This window comes from Amyelois transitella, chromosome 24, assembly GCF_032362555.1.
Source record: "Amyelois transitella isolate CPQ chromosome 24, ilAmyTran1.1, whole genome shotgun sequence".
Classification (NCBI taxonomy): domain Eukaryota; kingdom Metazoa; phylum Arthropoda; class Insecta; order Lepidoptera; family Pyralidae; genus Amyelois; species Amyelois transitella.
The window spans coordinates 6,059,189-6,073,567 of record NC_083527.1 but is presented as its reverse complement, the minus strand read 5'-3'; the positions used below and the strand labels follow the sequence as shown (position 1 = coordinate 6,073,567).

Genomic DNA, 14,379 nt, shown 5'->3' with positions numbered 1-14,379 from the left:
GTGTTCAATGTTTACGTTGTCGAATTTTGCCAAAATTTTGCTATTGATTGGCTGGCGATAAGAAGTAAATAATCACTAAAAGACGGAAAATGGATAACAAACCGTCCCTGAGTAAGTATTTCGGGGACACAGAAGTACCGCCCGCTTCACAGTTCTTCGATGAAATCGGCACGTCCCCGTCAGAAATGATACAAAGTGTATATCTAGGTGATGGCGAAGGTATTTATTTATTCAATGTTACTTGATTTACCCGCAAAATTCATAGGGGACGTATAACAAATGTGATAAATAATTATCGCTGTCGTTCTACAGATGTCAAAACAACAGCCAGTACACTTTTCCCGCAAAATTTGACTGCATCGTTCAGCCAACATTCGACATCACAAGAACTGCAGTTTACCAATGTTGTACCGACTGTGAGCAGTATTACAGCCGTGCCTGCAGCAAGTCTGCCTGATCCATCTACATTCTTCGACACTATAGGCCCTGAACCACAAATTGGACATGTAAAAAGTAGTAATATGAACACATCAATGATTACAGATGCTTTGGACGGTCTAAGTATAAAGGTTGGTTTTGTTTTCTACGATTGTTTTGCATTCATACATAAATACATATCACATTTATATCCCTTGCGGGGTAGACAAGAGCCAGGCAGTCTTGAAAAAGACTGGAAGACCCCTCAGATGTATGTCTGGTTTGAATCTCATTTCTATCATTAAGCCAAACAGCTGAATGTGGCCTATTGAATCTTTTCAAGACTGCTGGCTCTGTCTAATGTGAATGAATGTGTGTCTGATATGAATGAATGAACTACAATAAGAATTGGGAATGGGTGTTGTTCATTACAAACAGTTTTATTTTTTTCAACCATTTTCCTTCCAAGCAACATCTGCCATGAAGTATTAGTTTCATTTAGTATTAGCTAGTTTACAGTTGAATGATATACTATTTTACAAGTGAATGCCTTTATTTCTGTTAACTTAATTGATAGTGAACTATGTATGTATGCCAACAATATCTTACATCAAACACAAATTGTATATACTTAGGTCAACTTACATGCCGGTAATTGAAAATGATATTCCCTTGGTTACAGAACCAACCAGTGGATAAGGAAGCAGACAGGAGACGAGATGCATGGATCCCCAATGAAGAGGCGAAGAAAACTCTTATGAAGGTAAAAGGAAATTATTGTTACAAATGTGTTATGGTTACCTAAATAAACATTTTTATTTTTATTTATTTATAAATGTTTGTTTTTCGTGTCGTGTGGTTCCCGGCAGTCCCGTGTGGTTCCCGGCACCATTACAAAAAAGAATAGGACCACTCCATCACTTTCCCATGGATGTCGTAAAAGGCGACTAAGGGATAGGCTTATAAACTTGGGATTCTTTTTTTAAGCGATGGGCTAGCAACCTGTCACTATTTGAATCTCAATTCTATCATTAAGCTAAACAGCTGAACGTGGCCATTCAGTCTTTTCAAGACTGTTGTCTCTGTCTACCCCGCAAGGGATATAGACGTGACCATAAGTATGTATGTATGTTTGTTTTTAAAGGAATTGTGAGCTATGCGCTCACTTCAGTTTTTTTTTTTAAATAATATTAAGAGCATAAGAACTGAAGAGAGTCGATGGTCAAGTCGGTAAAGTTCCAATTGAAATAAAAAAATAAAACGCTCTTACTGTGCGGGAAAACATCGTGAGGAAACCTCCACATTCAGGTAACTTGATGTGCAACCATGATCCAATACCGGTCAGGTTCATAGGTCTATTTGGCTTAATGATAGAATTGAGATTCAAATAGTGACAGGTCGCTAATTCATCGCCTAAAAAAGAATACCAAGTTCGTAAGCCTTTCCCTTAGTCGCCTTTTACGACATCCATGGGTAAGAGATGGAGTGGTCCTATTCTTTTTTGTAATGGTGCCGGGAACAACACGGCACATGTAATTAACTTAATAAACTTATACATTTATTTTTTTTAGGCCCAGTCATCTCCCAAAGGCTCGTTCTTCCCTGAACGGGAGGTGCTGACGATGCCAGGATTGGTCCTCGAAGAGGAGCTGGTAACATATTATCCATTTTTAATAACATGTCGAGAGAATGGATGAGAACACTTACACTTACGAAAGGTTCTGGAAACTTCTAAGCTACTGAACCCGCGTTCTGATTTACACCCGTATCTGCCGCGGGAGGTCAATTTTGCGAGCGAGACAGGAATATTTTCTAACTTATAGTAATATATTAATACTTAAAATATAATAAAAACGTGGCCGGTAGGCGAGCGCTGATCAGAGCTTAAGCAGTTGAAAAGATGAAGCAGAGCTGAATGTATAAGTGGCATGCCTCGTCGAACTTTAATGGATCAAATTTCGAATGTCTTATAATGGGCGATGTTAGGAGTACCCGTAATCGTCGAATGTGCATGAAAAGAGTATTGAATGTGGAGAAAGCGGGACAGGTCTGTAAGGATCGTAGCAAGTGGAAATCCATATTTAAACTCAAATTTTTCATTCATTATTATAGGATACTTGATATCACTTATTCATAATTGTCATAGCCGTGTGGTTCCTGGTACTAATACAAAAAAAGAATAGGACCACTCGCATCTCTTTCCCATGGATGTCGTAAAAGGCGACTAAGGGATGGGCTTATAAACCTGAGATTCTTCTTTTAGGCGATGGGCTAGCAACCTGTCACTATTCGAATCTCAATTCCATCATCAAGCCAAAAAGCTGAACGTGGCCTATCAATCTTTTCCAAGACTGTTGGCTCTGTCTACCCCGCAAGGGATATAGGCGTGACCATATGTATGTATACATATATGTATAATTGTCATATCACTTGGTTTCACTATGTATATATTTTATATATTTATATATATGTTATATGCTTGCATGAAGAGAGTTATGAATGTGGATGAAGCGAAGGAAATATGCAGAGATCGTGGCGAGTGGAAAGAGTTAGTCTCTGCCTAACTCTCCGGGAAAGAGGCGTGATTTTATGTATGCATGTATATATATATATGTAATATGTATATGTTAAGTAAATAAAAAAAAAAAGAATCCCTACACAGCCCGACGCCATATATGTAAAATAAATTAAAAAAAAAAAGGAATCCCCACACAGCCCGACGCCCTCCAAGAGATAGCGGTGAAGTACCTGGGCGTGAGCTCGGCGGGGTCGCGGGGCGTGGTGCGGGCGGAGCACGTGAGCCGGGACGAGGCGGGGCTGCGCGAGTTGTTGCGCACGGGGTACCTCCGGGCCGCGGTCAACCTCACCGGGGTGCTGCTCGGCGCCGCCGCACAGGGTCAGTGTGTTACTACCCTCCTGTATTTATTTTATTGCCATAATTTATTGACAATATTGTGAAGTTGACGTTGTTGAAGAAAATGCTGCAGTGCAGTTTGTTACCGCTTCTTCTGCACTGACGCCTTGGAAGCGGCAGTAAACTTAGTTTTTAAGTAATTTATTTGACGTCAACCAATGTTGTTAAACCATACGTTTTGACAATTATTAAGCGATATATCCTATAGTAATGAACAAAAATTTAGAATTTGAATTTAGAATTTTTGAATTGAATTTGAATTTGACATAACGGCCTCTTAAATGCTTGTGCATTTTTGACATGGTGTTGACATAATTTGTACAGTGTGTACCTACATATTTTATTTTATCTTTATTTATTTGACGAAATATTCGTGTTGAAATAACTAGTTCTACATTCATTCATGTTTTTTAATGTAGACAATGTGCATTCGTCCACGATTTAAATTTAAGAGATCTATATTAGTAAATTGACGTCCGATGAAAATGCTGCAGTGTAGTTTGTTCCGCCGCTTCTTCTACACGCGCGCTTTGGAAGCGGTAGTAGTTATAATTAGATTTAAGCTATGTGACGTCAATAAGTGATACCTTGTATCCAATTTTTAAAATAAATCTATTCTATACATACATACATAAAATCACGCCTCTATCCCGGAGGGGTAAGCAGAGACTACCTCTTACCACTTGCCACGATCTCTGCATACTTCCTTCGCTTCATCCACATTCATACCTCTCTTCATGCAAGCTCGCCGGTTTCGGGTACTTTTGACCTGACCCTTTACCGGGACGTCCTTAATTTGATCAAGACACGTTCGTCTAGGTCTTCCCACTCCGACCTTTCCCTCCACACTTTCCTTGTATATCTGCTTAGACAACCAGCTTTCATTCATCCTCTCCACATGACCATCCTAGAACCATCTTAACATACCCTTTTTTATTCCTGTAGCTACTAACTACTTGTTCCTCCTGGCTTTAGTCCCGGTTGCATCCTCACCGCTCTGGAGAGGAGCCCGGGGTATGTGTGACCATGGACCCTGGATTGGGTGAGTCAGGTTTTTACACGAAACGACTCCCGTCTGAATAGGAAGAATAGGATCACGCCATCTCTTTCCCATGGATGTCGTGAAAGGCGACTAAGGGATAGGCTTATGAACTTAGGATTCTTCTTTTAGGCGACAGGCTAGCAACCTGTATACTTACTAACTTACCAACATACTTATATCGATAAACATCTACTGAGTTGGATAGAAATTTTATAGGCTATAGTCGACGTTCTATAGCCCTTACAAGACAAAAACGTATTAAAATGCTTTCTCTAAACTCACTGTTATCATGTAAATGCAAAAATCAATTTCAAATGAACTAGCTAAAATCGTATAAATTTCGATAACCTGTTTTAAAACTGAACAGAGACATCTATTGATGATTTTACGAAAATAAAATAAATTTGAGGGTAGATAAAAATTATTACTTAGACATGCAATTTTGCAATGACATTGACATATATATAAACAATGTTACTTGGTAACTCAAATGTGTGTCTTGAGAAGCTAACGCGATTTATAAGTATACCAACTTAGAATTGAAATTATTATAACAGATTTATATATTTTGTATATAGTGACTTGTGAGTGTCTATTTATTACATAGTGTTATTAGATAGTTACATTACAGTGCCTAATTTCTATAGTGAGTGAGAGCAAGAAAAAGAAGGCCCGATTATAATAAAATTTGATGATTTCTTTTTTTTAACATCTCTAGTTCGCTTTAATTGGTATAATTTAAAAAAAATACTAAAAAAATATTCAAAAGTGGAAATCGGAAGAGTGAATACATATTTTTTTTAATGATCGAATTGTCTGGGATAAAGATTTTTATAAAAGTCAATGGGCAATGTTTACGACGTGTCATTACTTTTAATTCAAATTCAAAACTTTTATTCATCATTATGGGACACTACAACATCACTTAATAATTGTCATATCGTTTGGTGTCACAACATTGGTTGACGTCAAATAAATATATGTATAGTATATGTTAGTTAGAGGATAATTCAACTTTATGGGTGATGCGTAGAATTTTTTTTATTATAAAGAATTGCTTCTGCGCATGCTTGTAGTGTAAATTCTAGAATCGACTTATATGCTCAGTTATTTATTCAAAAGTTAACGGCCTCTGTGACGCAGCGGTAGAAGGTACGCAATGTCTGTGACACCGGACGTCCCGGGTTCGAATCTCGGCCAGGGCACGAGGAGAAACGAACTTTTTCCGATTGGCATGGGTCTTGAATGTTTATCTATATAAGTATTTATAAAAAAAATATAGTATCGTCTTTTTTTTATATGCAAATGTGTTTCGTGGGTAAAAAAATTGATATGATAAGTCTTCTACATTTAATTGTCGGAAGATTAGCGGTGATGGGTACCTGCCTGCTATTTGATTAGTATCTTATTTACTACGAACTTACTCAAGACTTGTGTTACGAGATACTCGACTTTCTCGAAGTCTCGAGGCTAACTCAATCTATATAATTTGTCCAGTATATATATATATATATATATATATATATACATACTAGAGGCCGCCCGCGACTTCGTCCGCATGGAAACCCTATCAATCCCGCGGGAACTCTGGGATAAAAAGTAGCCTTTGTGTTATTCTGGGTCTTCAGCTACCTACATACCAAATTTCATGGTAATCGGTTCAGTAGTTTTTGCGTGAAAGAGTAACAAACATCCATACATCCATACAAACTTTCGCCTTTATAATAGTAGTAGGACTAGAGGCCGCCCGCGACTTCGTCCGCATGGAAACCCTATCAATCCCGCGGGAACTCTGGGATAAAAAGTAGCCTATGTGTTATTCTGGGTCTTCAGCTACCTACATACCAAATTTCATGGTAATCGGTTCAGTAGTTTTTGCGTGAAAGAGTAACAAACATCCATATATCCATACAAACTTTCGCCTTTATAATAGTAGTAGGAAGTAGGATATATATTTATTTATATGCCGGTTGCTGCAACATTGATGATATTTGAACACAGGTGTGGGCCGCATAAACCGCCCATCGAAACATAGCCCTCGCACGTTCCAGCTGTGGCTGACTCGCTTCGCAGTCATGCTCAGGATCAGACTGCACGAGCCGCTTCTGAAGGAGGCCGAGCCGTTCGGGGACTTCGGCAAGCCGGACACCTTCTATCAGGTGAGAGAGACCTTTTGGCCGAAACGTCAGTAGTTGAGTGGAACTTTCTAGAAAACTGTTTTCAATTGCTCACGTTCTGTGAGGAAAAATAGGAAGATTTAAAGAATAATTGGGAGATTGTCTTCATAGAGTAAAAGCCACAAATATTGGATGTGTATGGAAATCCCTAAATGAGGTGGTTTTTTTAAGGGAGAAAGTGTTCAGTTGGCAAACATTTCTATAATTGGATATACTTGGTGTTATTGTAGAAAGGATTGCGTCGATGGATACCTGCTATTTGATAGAATAGAATGGAATAGATTTATTTTCAAAATTGGATACAAGGTATCACTTATTGACGTCACATAACTTAAATCTAATTATAACTACTACCGCTTCCAAAGCAGGAAACAGGAAAATGCCACCCTAAATTAGGTTGCGTTGGCCGTGTGGTGCCAGCGGAGTAGAATAGCGCCACCCTACATCTTCTCGTGGGTATTGAAAAAGGCGATTAAGGGATTAAGCGGGAGGTCCTACGCTGAAATGACAACATAATCCAGCATTAGACGCTGCGGTTACCAAACTATGGTAAAATCCCCCAATTTTTGGGAAGGCGTTGCGTACGTACGGCAGTGGACTTTCATAGGCTTTCATAGTCATTGTAGGGTAAGGCTGCAGTCGGGCGTGAGACGAGAGAGATAGATGTATGGAGAGCGTAAAAAGTGGGCTTTTTCTAATGATACTTATGTCTATGGTAGCATGTAGACCATGGACCATGACCTTAATGCTATAGGTGAAAAATATTTGACCACCGACGCTCTTTTTTAACAAGTCGCTACTTTAGACGTAGAAAAAAAGGCAGACGTAGTATGGCTTGAGAAAAAAGTGAAGCATCGTAATGGCGGCATTGTATGCATGTGTGAGTGACAGAAAATGGGGTAATCTATGACGTCCGGGCGGCCAACTGTCACACTATTGGTGAGAGTGGGTGATTGATATATATATGTATATACAGTGTGCCGGCATACTATTTAAACTTCATTTTGTCATAAAGTAAAACTCTGTCTGTCTTTTTTTCTACGTACTTACATGGTTAACCCTTAATACATACATATATATAAACACGTCTATATCCCTCGCCAACAGTCTGAAAAAGACTGATAGGCCACGTTAACCCTCAATGTCTGTGTCAGTTCTACCCGGACACATATGAGAACCGCGTGGGCAGTATGGTCCCGTTTTCACTTCGCCTGCTCGTCGCCGAGTTGCCCGCGCACGTGGGCAGGCCCGAACATGCCCGAGAGAGACTCTACGCCATGTTGGATGTCATACAGACGGTAATTATTGTTTATTTATTTATTTATTTAAACTTTGTGTTTGTTTGTAATATCTTTATTGCATAGAAATTTACACAGTAACAAGAAAATAGTACAAAGTTATAAAATAAACAAATCACTAGCAATGGCGGACTTATCCCATAAAGGGATCTATTCCAGTCAACCGGCAAAACAATAAAGGAACTAGATAATTCAGTAAAAAGCGGCAAGTCACTGTGTTTTTAGCAACAATATAATAATATACTAACAGAAATACATATAATAGACATATACCTATACCTAGAACTATACCTTTATCATACACTAGCTGTACCCGCGACTTTGGCCGCGTGGAATAGTTATTTTGGAAATCATTGAGCAAGCCATCAAGGATGAAAAATTTCCCCCGATTTTGTTCACGTTCTCCATTATTTCTTCGCTCCTAATAGTTGCAGCGTGATGTTATATAGCCTAAAGCCTTCCTCAATAAATGATCTATTCAAAGCAAAAATAATTTTTCAAATAGAACCAGTTGTTCTTGAGATTAGCGCGTTCAAACAAACAAACTCTTCAGCTTTATAATATTAGTATAGATATTACAAATTTGCCGTGTATTTCCCGGCACCAATAGGAAAAAGAGTAGGAGTGAAATGCCTTAAAGGTTTGTTGGTTTGACTTGACATGAAAAGAAACATTATTGGAAAGCTCAATTGACATTGACAGCCCAGATGAATAGAATAAATACCTAGATTTTTTTTCAAAATTGGATACAAGGTATCACTTATTGACGTCACATCACTTAAATCTAATTATAACTATTTGACACAAAAATTTTATGTTATGATAGGACTAGCTAAGCGGAATAGCTAAAATGATTCAATATACTTACATACATAATACATACGTCTGTATCCCTCGTGATGTGGACAGAGCCAACAATCTTGGAAAGACTTTTGGGCCACGTTCGGCTGTTTGACTTCATGATAGAATTGAGATTCAAATGACAGGATGCTAGCTCATCGCCTAAAGGAAGAATCTCAAGTTTAGAAGGCTATCGCTTAGTCGCTTTTAACGACATTCATGGGAACGAGATTGAGTGGTCCTCCAGAAAAACACAATTTTTCCAGCACAATCGTATGAAAGTTCATACCTCAGTTATAAAGGTGAGATATTTTACACCAAAAAAAAAACAATGGTTATTGAAAAATAACCCTATATTTATTTACAGAATAGAATAGAATAGATTTATTTTCAAAATTGGATGCAAGGTATCACTTATTGACGTCACATAACTTAAATCTAATTATAACTACTGATATAGATGCTATCGAACCTTCGAGAAGGGAAGACGGAAGACGGCACCGGTATCATTACATCAGAACAAGACAAGACAGAATCTATCCGCCTGTGGACGGGCAGGGAGACCAGGGTGCAACACTCTATAGTCAATTGCGCAATTGCTTTAAAGGTAAATTATCTATACCTACATATAGGTAATAAAACAGTAAAAATATTTTGTCTGTACATTTAGTATTTTTGACTGAAATGGATAGAGGGACACTTAGAATGAATAATAGAAAGAAAAATATTTTTTTTTTTTAATTTCTTGTCTGTCTGTCTGTATGTATGATCACGATTATTTCCGAAAGTACTGAACCGATTTACTTTAAACTTTCACCAGTTGCTTTGTTTTAACTCAGAAAAACATTTAAAGTTTGTTACATCAAAATCGGTTCACTAAAAAAAAAGTTATCGTCATTTCAATGAACTCAAGGCAAGGTTTGCTTGCAAATAAGTTTACGCGGAACAATTCGAAATTTACGCGGACGAAGTTGCGGGCAACAGCTAGTACATAATAATAATAATAGCCTTTATTCGAACTTTAGTTCTTTTTTCTTTACAATAGTTTCAATAAATTATAGTTACGTGTCCTTCTGTCCTTTGACGAAGGCCTCTTCCAACTTCTTCCACGTCTCTCTGTTGAAAGAAAGAAAAATATTTTATTTGATATCATTGTTGCGTTTTTTGCATCCACCCACCTTTTGTAGGGTCTACGCCTTTTTCTGGTCAGGCCTCTGGGGTACCAGTGCATACATACCTACATACTCACGTCTATATCCCTCGCATGGTAGACAGAGGCAATCTTGAAAAGACTCATAGGCCACGTTCGGCTGTTTGGCTTACTAATAGAATTGGGATTCAAATTGTGTCAGATGGCACGCCCATCGCTGAACAGAAGAATCGCAATTTTAAAAGTTAATAAAACAAAGAATAGGACCGCTCCATCTCATTCCCATTGATGTCGTAAAAGGCGACTAAGGGATGGGCTTGTTTACTTTGGAATTCCTTTTTTTTAAGCGATGAGCTAGCAATCTGTCATTATTTGAATCTCAACTCATTAAGCCAAACAGCTGAATGTAGCCTTTCAATATTTTCAATACTGTTGGCTCTGTCTACCCCGCAAGGAATATAGACGTGCTTATATGTATGTATTTAACTAAATGATGTAATAATAAATATGTGGAGAGGATGAATGAAAACAGGTTCACTAAGCAGATATACATGGAGGGTGTGGAGGGAAAAGTCGGAGTGGGAAGACCTAGACGAACGTATCTTGATCAAATTAAGGACGTCCTGGTAAAGGGTCAGGTCAAAAGTACCCGAAACCGCCGAGCTTGCATGAAGAGAGTTATGAATGTGGATGAAGCGAAGGAAATATGCAGAGGTCGTGGCAAGTGAAAAGAGGTAGTCTCTGCCTACCCCTCCGGGAAAGGGGCGTGATTTTATGTATGTATGTTACTAAATAAATAAATAAATGATGTTCCTATTGCAGGACTATATGTATGTAACTAAATAAATAAATAAATCATGTTCCTATTGCAGGACTACCGTCAAGCGGCCGAGATACTGACATCGCTGGAGCGGCGCGCCGCGTGCGCCGGCCGCAAGCGGGCGCTGTGCAGCGCGCTGTGCCGCGTGTGGCTGCTGGCCGGGCACGTGCGCCGCGCGCAGGCCTCCGCTGGCGCGGCTTGCGAGCACAGGCAGCACTTGTGAGTCTGTCGTGGTTATTTTTTAAATATTTATATAAGGTTATTCAATAACACCGTCAATAAAACACAATTGAGTTTCTCTGAAATGAATGAAGTTGCTTATTTTACATTGTAAACTAAATAATACGTATTCACATTGAATATCATATTTAAATTATTCCTTACATACTTGAAATGAAAGAAACGACATTTAATGTTTATAATACGGTGTCAGTTTCTGTTTTTCCAAATTATTTAAAAGTGCAAAATATCGAGTCGGTTATGAATGTATTTTCTTCATATAGACAATTCAAATAACGCGGCTCGGTGACATTGACGTATGTTATTCGCGGGAAAATTTGAAATAAGAAAAGTACCTATAGGTGATTTTCTTTACATTTATATTGTCTATTGTATGTATAGATTGTCTATTAATGTATAGATTGTCTATTAATGTATATATTGTCTATTACATGTCTAGATTGTCTATTCATACATACATATGATCACGTCTATATCCCTAGCGGGGTAGACAGAGCCACCAATCTTGAAAAAACTGATAGGCCACGCTGAGCTATTTGGCTTAATGATAGAATTGAGATTCGAATAGTGACAGGTTGCTAGCCCATCGCCTTAAAAATAATCCCAAGTTTGTAAGCCTATCCCTTACTCTCCTTTTACGACATCCATGGGAAAGAGATGGAGTGGTCCTATTCTTTTTTGTATCGGTGCCGGGAACCACACGGTACCTAATACAAACGTGAACGTGAACAAACTCGAATCTGTCCATTTTTTATTAATAGCGCCATCTCGTGATCAGACAACGAACTAAATATTAAACCATTGTCTCCGTTGGCCAGGTGCCCCACGCCGGACGTGCGCGAGCTGGTGGACGCGGCGCTGCTGGAGCTGGCCCGCGGGCGGCTGCCGGAGGCCTACGCGCACTTCCTGCGGGCTGCCGACCAGGAGCCCACCAATATCATGGTATGGCACTTGTCAACATTAGGTACAACATTACCATAAAACATAGGATAAAATCACGTTTTTTTTCACATTAACATTATAAACATATATACACACAAAACAACATAAAATCCCGTTTTTTTTTCACATTAACATTATAAATATACATGTTATCACGTCTATATCTCTTGCGGGGTAGACAGAGCCAACAACCTTGAAAAACTGACAGGTCACGATCAGCTGTTTGGCTTTATGATAGAATTGAGATTCAAATAGTGACAGGTTGCTAGCCCATCGCCTAAAAGAAGAATCCCAACAATCCTTAGTCGCCTTTTACGACATCCATTGGAATGAGACGGAGTGGTCCTATTCTTTTTTTATTGGTGCCAGGAACCACACGGCATGGGCTAGCAACCTGTCACTATTTAAATCTCAATTCTATCATGAAGCCAAACAGCTGAACGTGGCCTATCGGTCTTTTCAAGACTGTTGGCTCTGTCTACCCCGCAAGGGATATTGACGTGATTATATGTATATATATGTTCATTATTTGATCACAAGATGGCGCTATTAATAAAAATGCATAGATTCGAGTTTGTTCACGTGAAGTGCCCGGTTGAAATGCGTGTGGCGCATAGGATATAGACGTGATTATATGTATGTATGTAATATTTTTAAATTTTTCAGGTGGCCAACAACCTATCAGTATGTCTTCTCTACATGGGCCGTTTGAAGGAAGCAATTGCAGTGTTACAAAAGGCAATCCACTCAGACCCTGAGAGAGGTCTGAATGAGAGTCTACTCATAAACCTTTGTACGCTTTACGAGCTGGAGTCTTCGAAAACAAATGAGAAAAAACTGAATTTACTGTCGATGCTTTGTAAACACAAGAGCGATACGATACCGAATGTTCTGGAATGTTTGAAGCTTAGTTAAATGTCAACGTATAATCACGTCTGTATCTCTTGAAGGGTAGGTCTTAAGAAGATTGAAAGGTCACGTTCTGCTGTTTGGCTTAAGACGGAATTGGGATTCTAATAGTGACGGGTTGCTAGTCGCCTTGAAGAAGAATCCCAAGTTTATTTACCTTTCCCTTAGTCGCCTTTTACGTCATATCATATCGACATCCATGGGATAGATATGGAGTGGTGGTTTTCTAAAGTGCTAGGAACCACATAGGCATAATTAAATACCAGTGTGAATTAATTTATTAAGAAAAGCTTTGTCAAAAGTACTGAACTCCGGAGCAGAGAAGAACAATACTTAGCGAACTTAGACCCCGCGAATATTCAAAAATGTGAATATCTAAAACTACTCAACCGATTCTGGCGAACTTAAAAATTCTATTTACAGATTCTACATACATTTTAAATTTTATCAAAGTCAAACCGTCGAAAGTTGTCGCGTTACAAAAATACAAACACCTATATACGAATTATGTATTTTCAAGTAGATTGGTAGACCTTACTCGCTTCGTTCGCTCGGTTAATAAAACTTACTGAGTGACGTATAAAACAAAACGCAAAAGCTCAAACCGCTGGGTCTAGACTTTTAATTTGGCGTGTAGGTTCTTTGAGGTCTAGAATACTAAAAAGAATTTCCCGAAATTCCCACGGGAAAGAATATAAACGGGATTTTATTAAACGCTTTTTTCTAAACTTTTTGGGCATAAACGTGCAATAAAATTATAACCCTACTTGCGGATGTTAATATTTATGTATTATTATTTATAATAAAATGAAAACGTTTTAAAATAAACAAATTGAAGGACATCTTGAGTTTTCTTTAGAATTTCCTTGTCTGAAGGTAATTTACACATAGTCGCTAATTTAATATGTACTTCAGACTTTTTAACTTTATTGATTTGATGTTTTCCTTTATACTCCACTGCACACATAACATACATACATAAATCACGCCTCTTTTCCGGAGTGGTAGACAGAGACGACATCTTTCCACTTGCCACGATCCCTGCATACTTCTTTCGCTTCATCCACATTCATAACTCTCTTCATGCAAGCTCTTCGATTTCATCTAATCTGTATCTTTTACGGGGCATACAGAGCCAAGAGCCATGAAAGACAGGCCACGTACTGTGAAGTCGTGCCGCTACGGTCTCTTCAGACCCCGGGAGCCCTATGACGCGCAGGCCTTCCCCTTTGGACTAGTACAGCGCTCACCAAGTGGCTATCTATCTGACGGCTGCGGCAGCGGCAGTAGCGGTCTGCTCATGTGCTTTACTTGTAATAAAGGACTTCAGAGTCAGAGGCGACTAAAAATTCTCCTTCCCGGCCTCGGTTCGGGCTACGGGGTGAACCATCGGCCTTCAATTCTACCATCTGAACTGACCACAGGTCAACTTGCCAAGTACCGATGCACTTGCAAAGGAATAGAGGGTAGGCATATAATTAAATTAAAAAAAAAATAAACGACAATTATGATTAGAATAAAATTACTTGATATAATTACCGAACATTGCCGTCCATAGGTTTCCATAATTATTCTTACAAGAGTGAAATACAATTTCATTTTCGTTTTCGTCAAAAGTATAACAAAAATA

General features: G+C 38.7%; 1 protein-coding gene across 1 annotated transcript; it reads left to right on the top strand.

The window, feature by feature from the left end:
- Window positions 1-13: 13 nt before the first annotated feature.
- LOC106142711 (trafficking protein particle complex subunit 12) lies at window positions 14-13,144 on the top strand. Its single transcript, XM_013344581.2, has 11 exons — window positions 14-219; window positions 313-569; window positions 1,100-1,180; window positions 1,989-2,069; window positions 3,133-3,313; window positions 6,375-6,532; window positions 7,705-7,848; window positions 9,149-9,295; window positions 10,711-10,877; window positions 11,717-11,840; window positions 12,507-13,144. The coding sequence occupies exons 1-11, from the start codon at window positions 90-92 to the stop codon at window positions 12,753-12,755; spliced, it is 1,719 nt and encodes a 572-aa protein (XP_013200035.2). The 5' UTR covers window positions 14-89; the 3' UTR covers window positions 12,756-13,144.
- The last annotated feature ends 1,235 nt before the right edge of the window (window positions 13,145-14,379 follow it).

Coding starts and splice junctions, on each gene's coding strand:
- LOC106142711 (XM_013344581.2), top strand. CDS start 90: ATGGATAACAAACCGTCCCTGAGTAAGTATTTCGGGGACACAGAAGTA. Junction 1,181..1,988: donor CGAAGAAAACTCTTATGAAG/GTAAAAGGAAAT, acceptor TATTTTTTTTAG/GCCCAGTCATCTCCCAAAGG. Junction 9,296..10,710: donor ATTGCGCAATTGCTTTAAAG/GTAAATTATCTA, acceptor TTCCTATTGCAG/GACTACCGTCAAGCGGCCGA.